This window comes from Pinus tabuliformis, chromosome 9 (genome assembly GCF_031772625.1).
Source record: "Pinus tabuliformis cultivar Carrire ecotype Pingquan chromosome 9, CPIR1, whole genome shotgun sequence".
In the NCBI taxonomy this organism is placed as follows: Eukaryota; Viridiplantae; Streptophyta; class Pinopsida; order Pinales; family Pinaceae; genus Pinus; species Pinus tabuliformis.
This window is the reverse complement of record NC_142307.1, coordinates 22,759,025-22,776,987: the sequence shown is the minus strand read 5'-3', so window position 1 is coordinate 22,776,987 and position 17,963 is coordinate 22,759,025. Positions and strand designations below refer to the sequence as shown.

The 17,963-nt window shown below is 43.0% G+C and overlaps 1 protein-coding gene across 1 annotated transcript in view; it reads right to left on the bottom strand.

The window, feature by feature from the left end:
* The window catches only part of LOC149146917 (RNA helicase, ATP-dependent, SK12/DOB1 protein), a 565,347-nt gene that overhangs the window by 345,787 nt on the left and 201,597 nt on the right, over window positions 1-17,963 (bottom strand). The window contains exon 8 of the mRNA XM_089440900.1: window positions 526-627. Within this exon, the coding sequence (XP_089297026.1) occupies window positions 526-627 (102 nt within the window). The remainder of the gene's footprint in view (window positions 1-525; window positions 628-17,963) is intronic.

The window sequence follows — 17,963 nt, the reverse complement described above, 5'->3', positions numbered from 1 at the left end:
ACACAAGGGCTCTCCACTCACCAAGGTAACGTGTAACATTATCTCTCAAACAAGAGATAGAGTTCACTAAAAGATATACAAGTGGCCTTCACTAAAGACAACTCACCAAAAGATATACACATGAAATTATTATAATAGTTCTCAACTAGAATAGCATATAAGACCAGAACTTTCCCGGTTTCAACCTGCTTGACCAAAGTAACAGGAAAATTTGGAAAACAAGCAAAATTATTTGATAATGCTAGGATAGAAAAGGAGAATTACATTTATTTCTCAACAACTCTATTGTTTCATTCTCAGTGTATTCACATTTTTCAAAGAATGAAAACTCCATGGGGCAAAATTATTTGATAATGCTAGGATAGAAAAGGAGAATTACATTTATTTCTCAACAACTCTATTGTTTCATTCTCAGTGTATTCACATTTTTCAAAGAATGAAAACAACAAAATAAAACCATTGTAAAATCATAATACGAAGTATCACCAATACATGGTTGCAAAAAATATTTGAACCAAAACATACTTTGGCAGCCAATGCAAAAGCATATTCAGCAACAACCGTTTTACCAGCCGACGTATGAGCAGCCACAAAAACTGATTCACCTCTTTCAATGTAATAAATTGCCTGTAAAAAAAAAAACCAATTCATCAAGAGAAAAATCAAATCACTTTAGGAGAGATATGGACTTAAACTTAGCTAAAAATTATATTGAAATAAAATAAACATCATTCACAAGTCTCACAATAAATTAACTTCTCTAATCGTTTCATGATATACCTCACATGTCTCCAACGAGACTCATCCTCATATTTTAATAATATAAACTAAACAAGTTTCTCCATTTAACAATGATATTGAGGTGGAGAAGATGGTCGTTTCACAACATTACTTCAGTAATGTGTTTTTCTTTATGGGTTTATCTCATGGATGAAACATACGGTGACTGCTAGCTGGTACATTTTTGCTGATTAAAAAAGGATGTAAAGCAAACAGTTTTTTGTGGGGAAAGGTTAATGCCATCTTGATGACGAAGTTAGTTTTTTGATGTAAGAGGACTGTTGCTGGCCATTTTTTCTACAAGATCTAAGAGACAGAATATGAATGCTTTATACCATCTGTCATGTGTAATTCTGTTTCTATAAACAAAATTACAAGATCCCTTGGGAAGGATAGAGGGATTAGAAGTTATTCAAATTATTAGCAGTAAAATAAATACAAAAAAGATTATCAAACCTGGAGAGATCATTCCATAGTTGAGAATACACTTTGGTATGCAGATCTTCAGTCTCCTTCTTGCACCTTAGCTCTGATACCATCTTGGACAATGTAATGAACAAAGTTTGTATACTCAAAAGAATGTCCTGATACAAATGTAACAAACAAGGTTCATATACTTAAAAGTTAAATACTCCAAAAGGAATGGAATATGAAGATCTCCATTGAGAATATAAATATTATTATATATAAAAAGTATGAATGAGAATGTATGTATGAACATATTCTCATTCATACATTTGAATATATATTATTGTATCCTCAATGGAGATCTACATATTCCAAGTCTTCTAGAATATTTAACCTGTTATAATGAATCTTGTTCATTACATTGGTATTAGAGCATTCATCTGAGTGTACGAACTTTGTTCATTACAAAAAATCAAGGGTTTTACAGATTATTGTTGACTTTGATTCCTTGATAACTACTTGTCATGTTAGTTGGCATCTTATTAATTATTATTCTTCGTTCATCAAGCAATTACCAAAACAATGAAGATCATAACGAAACAAAAGTACACAAGATATGGACTCCAAGCCAGGGCAAAACCCCTCCAAGGGAAAAACACAAAAAGAATGCTTCTCTTCTTATAGAATCTTCTTACAATGAGACTGCCAAGACCCAAAGACCAAAGCCCAAAATACCCCCAAGCGCCAAGTGAACCCCCAACAAGATCTTCTTCAAGGCAGCTTCAAAACTTCAACCTTTTGTAGCTTCGTTCTATAATTTCATCCCTGCAACTGCTCCTCAAAATTTCGGCCCTACAATTTTAGCCTCTTGCAACTGCAACTACACAGAAACCCTAACTTTGCACATGCAACTAGAGAGAGAGAGATTACCCCAAGAAACTTTGATTCTTCCTTCTTATCCTTGTACTTCTAGGCCTTCTTCTCCATCATTATTGCAGATCGAACTAGAGATGAGTGAGTGAGTCAAATGAGGTCGAGCTCCTTCTATTTATAGCCTTCTTGAGGGGTCGAATAGCCCTCCCATTAGGCCAACTTGTCCTTGACTGGGGCTAACTTGGTCTTTTTTGAAGTTTCTAAGTCTAATAGTTAGAAACCCTCCATGTACTTTCTGATTTATTCCTTCCTACTTGTTTTGATTAAATAACAAGTTATTTACCATGTAAATACTGAAAATAAACACAAGTACATGCTCAACACATTACAGATCATCAATTGAAGGAAACAGAAACAAGCACACAAATGACACCGTTATTTTTGGACTAATATCCCTGGAAAAACCCAATGCGGCAAAACTGGTGCACCTATCTAAGGGTTTGATTTATTAGGCAATTTCAAAATACAATCTGGGAGCCAAATCCGATGCACCCAACAAAGAAAAATCTCGGCAGTAGTACCTCTCCTTCAAAGACAGATGCTCCGGCTGAAACCCCGAATAAACACTCCGACAACTCCTCAGCTCCAATCTACCCCACGAAAAACCCCAACGTCAACCTCTAGGGATTGCATCAGCCTCTTCTACCCTCTGCGTCAGCTTTCCTGGCAGTTCCGACTTCTGCCCTCTGCGATAGCGTTCCCAACTGTTCCGGCAGTTCCAGCTTCTACCCTCTGCGTCAACTTTCCTAGCAGTTCTGGCTTTTTCCCTCTGCATCGGTTTTCTCGACAGTTCTGCCCTCTCCGTTGGTTTTCCCTGCAGTTCCGGCTGTTCTCGGCAGTTCCGACTTCTACCCTTTGCATCAGCTATTCTAGCAGCTCCGACTTCTACCCTCTGGGTCAGCTTTTCCGGTCGCTGCATTGATCCCCCCGGCACAATCTCTGCCTCTCTGATTCGGTATTCACTACCCCTCAGCTGCAACTCCAGATCACTCTCTCAACTTTCTCAGCAAACCCAACCCCAGAAAGTCGAAATCTGGATCTCTTGGTGTGTTCTCCAAGTGACCCTCAAGCCTCCTCTTATACTTTTCTCGTTGACAAATCAAGAGCCGAGATTAAGTCCCTAATCAATGGCTAAGATTAGATCTGGCTTGATCCATGACTTTTGGACCATTCTAACACAGTTTTATATTAATTCACATTAATATTTAATTCCCTAAGTTTAGACTTAGGGACTCCATTAAAAATATTAATTATTTTAATATCTCTCAAACTGTTTAGAATCTATCCAAACCCTTTATGGGTATTGGAGATCTCATGTGCCTTAGCCTCTCCACCAAATTTCGTGGCTAGAGCACATCTGATGCTACCCCAAATCAACACTCCCTCTTAGCGAGGACTGTGCTCTAGCAATACTCCTTACTGAGTATTACTCTGATCATCCGACATCAGTCCCTGATGCTAGGCCTGCTGCCCATCATTTGTACTACTACATCTCGTACTGCCACCCATGGCTCTGTCACTCCCACTGTTACATTTGTACAATAGCTCCCTCTGCATCTGTGTTACTGCCCATGGCCCTGCCACTGCCACTGTTGCATCTACACTACATCCCCTCTCATCATGTTGCATCGTACTGCCCATAGCACCGCCACTACTAACTGCTGCACTGCAACTCAGTTACTGAGAAGTAAGTAACTGATCTCCCAACTCTGGCATCTCTGTTAGGCTACAGATACTCCTGATGTTGAAGCTCCCTTTGTCGCTAACAAGTGCTCCCTCTCTGACTTCTGCACTGCTGCAACAACTCCCTGCATCTATCACCATTACACACCTCTCTTGCATTGCTGCAACAACTCCCTACATCTATCACCATTACACACCTCTCTATGCCATCTTGCACTCCTGCAACACTCCCGTGCCTCTCACATTGTTGCAGCCTACTAGCCTCGCACTGTCCTGGGAATCCTGCACTGTAGCTTTCTCTACAGTTCCATCCTCATCCGTCTCTACCGACATCCGCCAGTCTTGCTACTCCTCTTCAGGGTTCCCATGGCCAGGTATAATCCAAGAGGTTGGGTACCTCGAGGATCCTACCCCTCATCTTCTATAGTCCTCTTGACTACAGCTTGATGTCTCCCCACTTTCGCTCAAGTGGTGTGTGTGCACTCATGGCACAGTCATCGTCTGTCTCGACTTCCTTCTCTGCCCTTGCTGGCGTTGCCTTGGTCTCGAAAGACTCTCCCTTACTCTTCTTCCTCCGATATTGGGTCGCATAATGACCCAGCTCCCCACAGTGGAAGCATTTGACCTTGGAGAGGTCCTTTTTCTTCCGCTTTTCCTACTTACCCTCAAATGCAAGGGCAGCATCCACCTCCTCCTCCTCCTTGATTCTGATCCCCTTGTTGCTGCTTCCCATCTTGGTCACCCTCTTCATCTCTACTTGGTGAAGAGCCGCCCACATTTCCTCCCAATCTGGAAGGGTCGCCCTGCCCAGTATGCTTTGGACAAACACCTCCCAGTCTTCTGAAACTGCATTCAGGGCTTTCTCACCATCAACTTTGGATCTGGTGTGGCCCCTATGGAAGTTAGTTGATCTCGGATCTCGTTCAATCAACCATGGAAGGTGTCGATCTATTATCCCTTCTGCATTTGGTATGAACGCAGTTGATTTTCTAGGAGCATCTTCCTCTGCACGGAAGTATGTTGATACAACTTGGTCAGGGCCTCCCACATCTCCTGTGTCATATTCTTCTCGGCAATATGTGGTACTATATGATCCTTGACCCCATCAAGAATGATACTCTTGGCCCTCACCATTGCTTCCTCATACCTGTCATTGTCAGCTCGGTCAAATGGGACTGCTATCATCTTCAAGGCGAAGTGCTTGACACGATTTCTATCAAGTACAGATAAGATTCTGGCCTTCCAGACTACGAAGTTTGAGGCTCCGTCCAGTCTGTCCTGGTCTCTTACTCCGTGTAGTGCCATTCCGCTACTCTTCTACTTCCCTCCTGGAAGTTCTCGATGTGACTCCCTCTGAGCCTCGATTTCCCTCCTGGAAATCCTTCTGTCGATGTCGAGATGCCCCCTACTCTGATTGTCTGTGCAACCACACCACTGATCCGGATTTCTCGGCTAGAAACCCTCGATAGCAACTCCCTCCTCCTTGGCCTTGCCCTGTTAGGTACTGTTCTGACAACAGTACCCCACCAACTCCACTCTACAACTTATCCACAGCCTCCTAAACCCCAACAACCTGAAGGTGAGAGCTCCTAGGCTTTGTGCAGTCCCAGCACCGGCAAACTAGCTCCCTAAGCCAACTGCATCAACCCTCCTGGCCTCTGTGTGGCTCTGCGTGAGCCTGTCTTTGCCTCCCTCAGCCTCTGCGCAACCTCTTCTTGGCCCGAACTTGATGACGCAGGCACTGCGTCACCCCTTCCTTGTTGTTTTGCTTCTCGAAACAGCTTCTGCCACTCGGGACAGTTTTCTACTGCTGCTACTCTGCTTGGCTAATGTCCTCAGTTCTCCTGTGATCTGCAACCACCCTCTGATACCATGTTGAAGTTTCTATGTCTAACAGTTAGAAACCCTCCATGTACTTTCTGATTTATTCCTTCCTACTTGTTCTGATTAATTCCCAAGTTATTTACCATGTAAATACTGAAAATAAACACAAGTACATGCTCAACACATTACAGATCATCAACTGAAGGAAACAGAAACAAGCACACAAATGACACCGTTATTTTTGGACTAATGTCCCCGGAAAAGCCCAATGCAGAAAAACCGTTGCAACTATCTGAGTGTTTGATTTATTAAGCAGTTTCAGAATACAATCTGGGTGTCAAATCCGACTCACCCAACAAAGAAAAATATCAGTAGTAGTACCTCTCCTTCGGAGACAGATGCTACGACTAAAACCCCAGATAAACACTCCGGCAACTCCTCAGCTCCAATCTGCCCCACGAAAAACCCCAGTGTCAGCCTCTAGGGACTAGGTCAACGTCTTCTACCCTCTACATCAGCTTTCCCGATAGTTCCGGCCTCTTCCCTCTGCGTCAACTTTCCCGACAATTCCGGCCTCTTCCCATTGCGTCAACATTCCCGGCTGTTCCAACAGTTCCAGCAGTTCCTGACAATTCCAGCTTCTGCCCTCTGCGTCAACTTTCCCGGAAGTTCCCGGTAGTTCCGGCTGTTCTCAACAGTTCCGGCTTCTGCCCTCTGCATCAGCTTTCCTGACAATTCTGGCAGTTTCGGTTGTTCCCGACAGTTCCGACTTCTGCCCTTTGCGTCAGCTTTCCCGGCAGTTCTGGTTGTTCCCGGCAGTTCAAACTTCTACCCTCTGCGTCAGCTTTCTAGGCTGTTCCAGCAGTTCTCGGCAATTCCAGCTGTTCCCGACAATTTCGGCTTCTGCCCTCTGCATCGGTGTTCTGGGCCATTGCGCTGATCCTCCGGCACTATCTCTACCTCTCTTCTTCTGTATTCACTGCCCCTCAGCTGCAACTCCAGATCACTCTCTAAACTTTCTCAGCAAACCCAACCCCAGAAAGTCGAAATCTTAATCTCTTGGTGTGTTCTCCAAGTGACCCTCAAGCCTCCTCTTATACTCTTCTCGTTGACAAATCAACGGTCGAGATTAAGTCCCTAATCAACGGCTAAGATTAGATCTGGCTTGATCCATGACTTTTTGGACCATTCTAACACATTTTTATATTAATTCACATTAATATTTTAATTTCCCCAAGTTTAGACTAAGGGACTCCATTAAAAATATTAATTATTTTAATATCTCCCAAATTGTTTAGAATCTGCCCAAACCCTTTCTGGGTATTGGAGAACTCATGTGCCTTAGCCTCTCCACCAAATTTCGTGGCTAGGGCACATCCAATGCTACCCCAAATCAACAGTCTTGGAGGAATACTATTATGAATAAATAATTCATAATATAATATTAAATTAATAACTAATTAATTAAATTAGTAATTAACATTAATAAAACTAATTATGTAAGTGAAAGATCAAAAGGCATGACCAATCAGCCCTCGTGACCAGTCAATTCCTATTTAGGCACACCGCCCGAGGGAATGTAAACCACCATTCATATTTTATTAATACAACTACTACTTACTACAATTACACATTTACACATACAATTCATGCTTGCATACAAGTTTAAATGTATCTGTCGGTTGACAACACTTGTGAACAAATTTTTTGCTCCAGTGGTATCAAAGCCCATCAATCTTCCCGCCTACAACTTTTTCCGCTACATATCTTTCGCTATCAAAACCATCGTGCTCTCTGCTAACACATTGGTCCCCATCGTGACATCCAAGTCGCTGCTCCTCTGTAGTGTTCTTCGTATCCTTCCTTCGACCCACTGCATCCACCTATCGTTGCATCCTCCCGTTGACTGCATTTCCCGTCTGTCGTCGTCAACCCTCCCACGCTGTGTGTCAGCCACGTCCATAGATGATTCATGAAATTTCAATAGAGTTTCTAAACACTAATCTGGCTGTAGTAAATTTTTAACACAGCACACCATCTGAGACATTATGCCAGTGTCCAAGCAGAGGATGAAGTGAAGTATCTCGTGCACCCTACCAATACAATAGACATGAATATAAGAGATAAAACACCCAGCAAAAAAGAAATTGAAAGACTAACCATAGATGTGATCAAACAGTGAACTAGCATCAATTCCAATGCCCAAACAAATGGGTAATTACTAATATGCCAGCATTGAAGGTCATCACACAACATAAGACAATTTTGGTATATGCCAAGCTTACAGAACTCAAGCAAAGCCTTTGTGTTAGAAATTAAATAACATAAATATATATATATATAATGTAAATGATAAATAATAATAATTGATTAATGAAAAGATGTATCTTATCAAAAAAGACATGACTCTTAATCATAGAGCACTCCTGCCTATGTATATATATGTGGCCCTCATTTGTAAATCATATCATATCATTTTTACTCATACATTTGTATATATTATTTATTTATCCTAGATGGATATCTTTATATTCCAAGTCTTTTGGATATTTAATTTATAAACCACGTTTGGTTGTCACACTTTGCTTCGAAGTCAATGCTCTCTCAATTGTGTAACAGTCACACGAACCCATACGACCTATGTGTGCTCCATTTATATGAATATAATTTATATAAAAAATAATGTAAATATAGTAATGATTAATAAGTGATCATTAATTAGCAATTAATACTGAAGAGACATGTCTAATGGGACATGACCATCCATGAAGAGGCACCTGCCTAGATATATAAGCAGGCCTCATTTGTAACAATCTCATATCTTTGTACATTCAACAATTCTTATATAATATATATTACTTATCCTACAATGGATAATTACATATACCAGATATTCTGAGTATTCCTCTACGTATACGAACTTTGTTTGTTACAATGGTATCAGAGCTATTACGAACTTTTTTCGTAACATTGGCATTAGAGTTGTTCGGTCTTGTTGTCACTCAAATTGTACATGTGAATGTGACAATGACTCAGGGTGAGGGCTGTCACTCTCATCCCTGCCCTCTCTCTTCTAGTTGTCTCCCTACAGTAGGCTATCGGGGGTAGTCCTATGAAATGTGTGGATGAGGGACTTGTCGGAAACTGACTAGTCCGAGAGACACAACTAAATGCCCTAGCAACCCAGTAAATGAAGATTAGCAAGTTTAATTATTAGTACAATTTGATTAAATTACTTTAAGAGACCAATGCCTTATGGAGTCAAATTACTTGCAAAATGTAAATTAGCTACCAAGTTGTCGGATGAACAGTTGTTGCTTAGGATGCACACCATCCTATATGAGATGTGCCACCCAGAAACTAAGTGAAATGCAAACTCTTGGTTGATTTTAAATTAGATGCCTATCTAAATGAATCCTTTCTCTCAATTGTTTAGATGCTTCCGGCGTTGTAGAGACTCTGGCTCTGGCAACTGCAAAGTCACCTTGTCAACCACAAGACAGGGTCTATGTAATATTCCAAATGGAAAAATATTGTAGATAACAGAAGCAATGAACTAGCTACAACTACTAAATTCATAAATGTATAACCATACACATTTGAACACAAAAATATGAGCAAATACTCTGAGTCATTGTATTAATTCTGATTGACTACAATGAATGAGGTCAGAGGAACTTGGGCTTGCTACAGCAAGCTATGGGAAGAACCCGGGTGGAATTGTTATGCACAAGTGTTGGAATGACTCCACCAAAAACCTCTGCGCTGACCCAGAAAATTACTACCACTGCTATTGTAGGTGAACTGAGATTTCGGCCCTCAAATCTACTCCAAAAATTCTACAAAATTAATTGTAGGCTCTCCACACCAACTCCAACAAAACCCACAAATATCTCATGGACCCAAGTTGTGGAAATGGTCCCGGGATAAATTGTGCCCTCCTCCAACAATTTATGTTGCTAGCTGTTGAATTGAAAGAGGAATTTTGACCTCATAAGTGCTAAAAAAATTCTATAATATTAATCCTAGCCTCCTCTCACCAAACCTACAAGAACCCAGAAAGGGTTTGGGCTGAATCCACCCACCCCAAGTGACCCCCAATAAGTGCAAATTGTCCAATTTGGCCAGAAAATGCCCCACAATATTGATACCATTGAATTAAGCTCAAATATACCACTGGAAATCTCTCCTAAATCTGGCTAAATTCTCCCTTGAGGTATATCTCCAATCTCCGACCCTTATCTCTCCTAAACTTCTATTCCTCCAACCCCTACATGAAACTGCCTGGAGACCCCTACGCACTTCTAGAAATGTAGAATTTCGGCCCAAAATAACCTCAAACTCAGCCCTACTAATCACCACAAAATCTCCATATAAAATAATGGAAAACACCTACAAATCCTCTGATGTTCTACTCCTTCGTAACTGATCTCCCCGCAAGTAATTTGAACCACTTCTAGGCCCTGGAAGAAACACACACTACCTATAATAACCTAGAAATATGCTCAATGGAAACTCTAAATTGAGACCCTCAAATTTGTTTCACTAGGGAGACACTCAAAGGTCTTTGAAATGCAGGTGGAATTTCGCTTTGAACTCCTGTGCTAAACAACACTTCTCTTCGTGCTAAACAACTCCAAGAGAAGATGTAATGTGAACTATAATATTCAAAAGATGATTAGCAAATGAGTCCATCCTCCTTTTATAATTTCTCCCCATGCTTCTACACTCCTTTTTTAATTATCATTTTATTGGGGGGGTCCATTTTCCACCAAGTGACTTTTGCCTCCATTTCAATAAAATAATAATTTGCCGACAATCTCCACCCAAAATAATATTTGCCCCTTTACTTAATATCACCAAAATTTGGCAAAATTCCCATGCTCACAAAATTGGGGATATTCCAGTCCTCCCCACCAAAAGTTGCTTGTTCTCAAGCAATGTCGGAACAAGCGCCCCCTATGACTGCTAATCACCACTATCATCACCAGTATTACCATGGTCCCAAACATGCCACTAATTCAACCCCGATCTCTTTTATGTCTAATCATGAAGGAATATCTCAATACCAAGATCCCAAGGCACCATGATCAATGTGAAGCACCCCTTGCTCCACTCATCGTCCAACCAAGTATAAGCTCCAAAATTCCTCTGCATACTATCAATAAGTAGAGCATCATGATAATGTAGACTTTGTCCAACTATCCATGAAACTGCCCTACCAAGCAGTCCACCTCATGCACACAAAGTGTAAGCTCCTGAAGATATAGCCCAATCCCTGTGGCGATGAAGTCTCTCCCGCATGAGCTCCTCCTGATATCCTTTCGCTGACCAGCTTGCCATGTTGATGAAGTCCACCACGCCATCAGCGAATCAATGAAACCCAATGGAAAATCTGAGTGATCTCCTCCTATAGCAGCCAGCTCATCCCTAAAGGTTGTTGAGTTGTCTAGTACTGCAACGCCCGAGTCCCATGCTCGTCTCAGAAAAGCGCCAACATGTTGTCGTTGCACCACTCTAACTCGAATAGGTTGCCCATCGTGTGCACACTGCAGCCTCCTCCCCTGAAACCTAGAGGCGAAATATCGACAAAGGCCAAGCTCATCCTGCGTAGGTGTCTCTAAGATGTCAATATCTACCAACCCATCGCTAGTCTCGATCCTGGGTTGCAACTGAAGAAGCCTACCTCGCCAAACAATGGACGCCTCAGTGATCCCCCATGTGTCAACCCCAAAGTGAGTTAGATCACCCTCTGCTATGGTCTTGCTCCTCACGAGATGGAGTCGCCTGTCAACCAACTAAATCCCCGAATCCCCAAGCCAGACCTGTTGCGGCATAGCTCTAACAACTGTTCAAATCCGTCTATGCCTCGTCCCTAGTCATTGCATGCAACCAACATATAGGCCCCATATATCATGAACTAATCTTATGCATTTAAGTATGGGGGATTTTCGCAGTGCATTATATTAGATATCATTTTTGGGATTCAACTGCGTTCAGTAAGTCATTCAAAGTATGACCATTTCCATAAGAGGTAGTCGTAAAGTGACTAATTTCTCATGATTTTTGAATAGTTCACTTAGCACTCATTGCATCGGGTGATGCTCACAGGGGTGAAGAAGTGGGATTGAAACTAGTGAAATGTGGAGAACGAATCACATAGCATCAATCATCACTTCCGGGGCTTGCACCCGGTAACCAGGACTTCCCAGGAGGTCACCCATCCCAGAACTCCTCTGGCTCAAGCGCGCTTAACTGTGGAGTTTTTCCCACAATCAAGCCCACTTAGCTTGCTACCCCATTTGCAAAACCTTAGCAAGTATTGTGCCCCATGAACCATTCAGGTAGAGATCCCTTGACTCTTTTTGAATTTAAGTATGGGGGATTTTCGCAGTGCATTATATTAGATATCATTTTTGGGATTCAACTGCGTTAAGTAAGTCATTCAAAGTATGACCATTTCCATGAGAGGTAGTCGTAAAGTGACTAATTTCTCATGATTTTTGAATAGTTCACTTAGCACTCATTGCATCGGGTGATGCTCACAGGGGTGAAGAAGTGGGATTGAAACTAGTGAAATGTGGAGAACGAATCACATAGCATCAATCATCACTTCCGGGGCTTGCACCCGGTAACCAGGACTTCCCAGGAGGTCACCCATCCCAGAACTCCTCTGGCTCAAGCGCGCTTAACTGTGGAGTTTTTCCCACAATCAAGCCCACTTAGCTTGCTACCCCATTTGCAAAACCTTAGCAAGTATTGTGCCTCATGAACCATTCAGGTAGAGATCCCTTGACTCTTTTTGAATTTAAGTATGGGGGATTTTCGCAGTGCATTATATTAGATATCATTTTTGGGATTCAACTGCGTTAAGTAAGTCATTTCAACTGCGTTATGCATGTTAAACTGCCTTGTGCCTGTTGGTGCATAGTACCGATGACTGCTAGAAGCCACATGTGCCAAATAATTACCCCCTAAAGGCAACCAATAGATGGGTATCTAATACTTGCAATCAACTCAGTGTATGTGGACCCATCCTACTCTTTCCAACCATCACCATTGAGTCTGCCAACCGCCCTCTTGGTAATGTGCCAATACAATGTTTCGAGGTCAAACACATACTAGAAAGTTGCCTCAGTCGTACATGGTATCCTCTATTCATGCATGGTCCTGAGTCTCCTGACATGCCCTATGGAAAGAGTGACACATGTCTCCCTCGTGACACCTCCCCAGGCGTAGGCTCACTCATGAACGATATGCCACCCCTGCAGATGATCACCTCATCCCCCAACTTGTGGTTGTCAACTCATGCACCGACCCAATGCCACCGCTAAGAAGTCTCTCCCCTAGTGCGTTGAGTGTCATCCCAATATCTCAGGTGAGCTCCTTGTCCACAGTTGCTCGTGCCCAGAGTGTCAAAGGACAACAACCAAATTGTTTGTGCCTGTAAGTGATGTATAAGAAGGACAGGCGTGTGAGTCCCCATGGATACCATCGAGTATTGCTCATCTACGTCCCTGTCGATCCTGGGTGAACTACACCCAAAGGTATGTCCAATGTCTTCATCCATAAGTCTCCCTGGAGGCAACCCTCCAAGACCTCGTTGTGCAACACCATATGCCCCTGCAGCCCACCAAGTATCCCTGTACTCCTCGACCTCGCACTGTACCCCGTAGCCTATCCCTATACACCATTGGATACCCCATGCTATTATTGTACCATCCTATATCGTCATGTATCCTACCTGTGTCACTATACCTAGCACTCCCCACGTGCACTCAATGCAATGTGAGTCGCTCAATGCAAACCAACATGCTAAATCAAACAACCACGCATCTCCATGCTCCTCTGCAAGCCACTGCTCATCACTACATACATTTATACAACACAAGATGCTAGGGTCTAAAATTGGGTCTATATGCATCAAGTCACATCCCTCTACATAACACTGGACTCTGCGGCATATCTCTGTGCACCCCTGGGTACCACTGCTGATTTGATAATCACCCTATGAGTGACATCAGTTAAAGATTTATTGAACAAAGGTATTACAGACTCATGTGCTGGTGTGTGCCTATGTTATTTAAGCAACGGATCGATCAGATTGCCAATACACAGACATCTAAATGGAAAGACAGCAGAGAAATATGGTAAGCAAATACAACAACACAAGAAATTAATAAGGACTTCACCCTATTCTCCAAGGCTACGTCTGCGGTCCAGCTTTCAGTGGTGGCCTTATTTTATTGTGTCTTTAAGGAGAGAATTACAATGCAAGGACTCAATGTGAGTTCTCCTGAAGTAGATTTGCTTGGCAGGGTGGTTCTTGGATTCCCCAAGCCACTAGAGTGCACAAACTCTTCTGCCTACCAGCTCTGTGACCTTCTGGTCTACAATGGAGAGAGCCCAATGTGGTGCTCAGTCCAGACAGATCCTCTCTGAGATGGCTTGAATCTCTCAAGCTCTCTGGTGCTCAATGCTCCCTTTGGTCAGCTCAGCCCTCTGCCTTCTTTTGCTTTTGCTTCACAGTATTCTTTGCTTCTCTGGTTTCTGTCTCTCTGTGTTTTGTCCTCCTCTCGAGATTCTCTCTCCCTCTCTTTTTTTTTCTGTCTCTGTTCATGACTTTGAAGCCATTCGTTCCCATGTCTGTTCGGTTCCTCTTCCGCCTCCGTCGATTCACCTTCTGCAGTTGCGCTTGGAGTTCCCTGGCTCGGCGTCATCATCAGCTTGCAGGGAGTGGCCACATGTCCTCCTATAACTCACGCCAACCTGCTTCGTCGATTTGATTCTTCAGTTACGTCGTGGATGAACTCTTCCTCCACCGTTGCGGTAAAAACGGACTTCAAATCCTTCTAAAACGCGGCTTAATCCTTCGTCGATTCCGCTTCTCCATCGGGCGCGATCTCAGCCGTCCGATCTGGGGCCTCCAGATCCGATGCCATACCAACGTTTCGCGCGATTGACTTGCTCGACTGTTAGCGTGCGATCAACAGCGGTTTTCTCTCTCCTTCGCTTGCCATGCGTCGACCACTAAGTGGAATCGCTCCGCTTTCGTCCAAAACCACTTACTGTTTGAGGAGCCCCCTATCAATACTGTTGGTTTCGAAGTGGGTCCCGCCTTTGTCCTTTAGCTCTTTTCGCCTTTTGCCCGCAGTTCTCTGGCTCCCCACGCGACCAAGCACTCAGGGCTTCCCCATTTCGAGCCCTTTCACCCAACAATGTGCCTCCCAATCTGGGCCTCCCAGGGGCTAATTCGGCCTCCCACGCAGTCTCCATGGGCCTCGGTCAGTGCGCTTTGACCGAGGTCCTCGTCGTTCCACGCTGGCTGCCATTGCCACTGGTTCAGGGGTGTTTTTGATCGTTGTTTTAGAATTCTTTGTTGTTTTTCCCGACCTAATACAGTCATGGTTCCTTGGCAGTTCTTTATGGATCCAATTCGGATCAACTGCCTACTGTTGTACCACCCTATATCATATGCCATCTTGCATGTGCCAACACATTCACCACTCTGCTAGTAAGCCCTCCACGATGTGAGTTATATCTGCCCAAATAGACCTGAGCAGCCTAACTCTTCACATGCTAACATGAATAACACTACTAATCCTATCCTTAGTAGCTCTTGTGTCCAATATACTAGTAAGAGAGCGTGCTCTCCATACAATACCCTATCTAGTGGCTTGTCGATGCCGCCTACTCCTACCAACTCCTACCAGAGTAGGCTAATCATCCTACAATCCCATGTACGCCCAACATGCCATGACAGCTCATGAACTTTGCTTGCTTCCTTGTCAATCCATCCTGTCACTAGTGCTGTCAGGAACTCTGAGGGAGATATGAAAAGGTGAGTGCACCCAACCGCCGAGTCCATCATGCAGCTACTACCATCACCTACCAACTCCACGATGTGTTGGAGAATCCCACCTGGACCCCAACACCAGTCTGGCCCTCGAGCTCCTCTGGTAATCCATTGCCTCTATTGATCTATGGCCATGGATGCATCTAACCCTCTAGCCAGCTCCACTGGATACCAACTCAACATCTCTCGCCATCCAACCTCGAGAGAGGGATTGAATGCATGAACAACCATACACGGAACAAGTCCCCCATCATGTCAATGTTGCACCCTGTGCAACTCGTGTTGCCTCATCTCACTAGTGTTGGAAATACTGAGAGGGGGCTGAATCAGTATTTCTTTTCAATTGTTGCTTTTACCAGTTAAATCACTTATATTTAGAACACAAAATGAACAATAAGAATAAATGCTTTTATTAATTTCTTCTTTACAATAAATCAAGTACAATATATGTGAGAATTCTATCACTGTAGTAACTAATTTACTTTTCCTACTTATTTCACCATAAGTTACTCATGAAATTACTTCAATAAACATTAAAATAAATATTGTTGCAGATATCACACCGTAATACAGAAACAAACATATGCACAAGAATCAACACATTGACATAGTTATTTTGGACTAATGTCCCCAGAAAAACCCAATGTGGGAAAACCGGTGCAGTAAGGGAGGATTTTATTATTCAGCAATTTTCTAATACAACAGGGTGCCAACCTGGCTTACCCACAGATAGACAAATTTTCCAGCACTTCTTATGAACCCAGCGTCAGCCCTACTGACCTTTGTGTGACCTGAAACCCTCTGCCTCAACTTGTTGAGATGTTGTGCAACTTCTCTGGCCTTCTGCGTCACTCCTGCAGCCTCTGCGTGGATAACGCAGGCCCTGCTGGCTCTGCGTAGTCTCTGCTGCCTCTACATGGCTTCCTGTAGGAATTTACAGGGTAAGTTCCTCAGACAGAACACCAAAAGGACACCGCTCACAACCAGATCGCAGATCAATACACCAGTATTTTGACGTGGTTAAAACCCTCAAAGAGGGAAACAGTCCACGGCCTGAGCCAACGCGGCCACTTCAGGCAATTTATTAATAAAAGAATGAAAATTTACATATGTTTCTCTCATGCACGGATTACCCTACAAATGACCCTCCATGCGCTTTAAATAGAATTCATGGACCAATCGGGTGTCAAGCCACGGATCAAGTGTTAGTAATACCAGGAGAGAATGAACCGTCGGATCACTACATATCGTGACCGTCGGATTGTAAGTTACAAAATGTACAACGCTAAAGAAACACACTTTACCTAACTCTATACTAGACCAAGTTGTACTTAACTATTTCCTATGTGTCGGAATATCCTAACATCCCCCCTTAAGAACAACTTGGGATAGGATTGAAGGATTTACAAATATGACAATAGGAGAAGGAAGGAGGCACTAGAGCCTATTCCCCCTTAGTGACAACTTCCTGAACTCCAACCATAAATCGAAGTTTAGTGAACTTCGCCTCTGTGAGAGCCTTTGTGAAGATGTCTGCAACTTGATCATCTGTTGAACAATATTGCACTTCAAGAACATGGTCATGAATGAGCTTTCTGATGAAGTGCATGTGCAGTTCAATGTGTTTGCTGCGCTGATGTTGGACTGGATCTTTGCATAGCTGAATGGCACTTTAATTATCACACCAAAGTGTAGTCGGATGTTGCTGCTCAAAGCCAAACTCTGATAGGATCTGACGAAGCCACAAGGCTCCCTTACTAGCTTCTACGGCACCACGATATTCTGCTTCTGCTGACGAAAGAGAAATGGCACCCTGTTTCTTGCAAGCCCATTTAATAGGTCCTGAACCAAGAGTGAACACATACCGGCAGTAGACTTCCGATCATCAGGGTCACAAGCCCAATCGAAATCAGTGAAACCAACCAATAGAGGAGATGCTTCGGCACTGTAATGAATCCCAAACTGAATTGTACCTCGAACATAACGAAGTGTTCTTTTAGCTGCTTTCCAATGACTTTCACGGGGGTTTTGCATGAACCGAGCAACAAGGCCAACAGCAAAGGAAAGGTCAGGACGAGTATGGGTTAGATACAAAAGTTTTCCTACAAGTTGACGGTATAAGGTAGCATCAACTTCAGGAGAAGTACAAGTGACTGAAAGTTTGACTCCAGACTGAAAGGGAGAAGGGGCTGGCTTACAGTCTTCCATGTGAAAATGACGTAGAATATCACAAGCATACTTGGACTGGGAAAGGGAAATACCCTCCTTGGATTGCAAGACTTGAAGACCGAGAAAATAGTGTAAGTGTCCTAAGTCTGTCATTTCAAATTTCCTTTTAAGGCTAGACTTCACATGGTTTATACGGTTGGGATCACTACCAGTAAGGATAAGATCATCAACATAAAGAACAAGGATGATAAGAGAGTTGCCCACTTTCTTGGTGTAGACAGTATTGTCAGAATGACACCTAGAAAAGCCA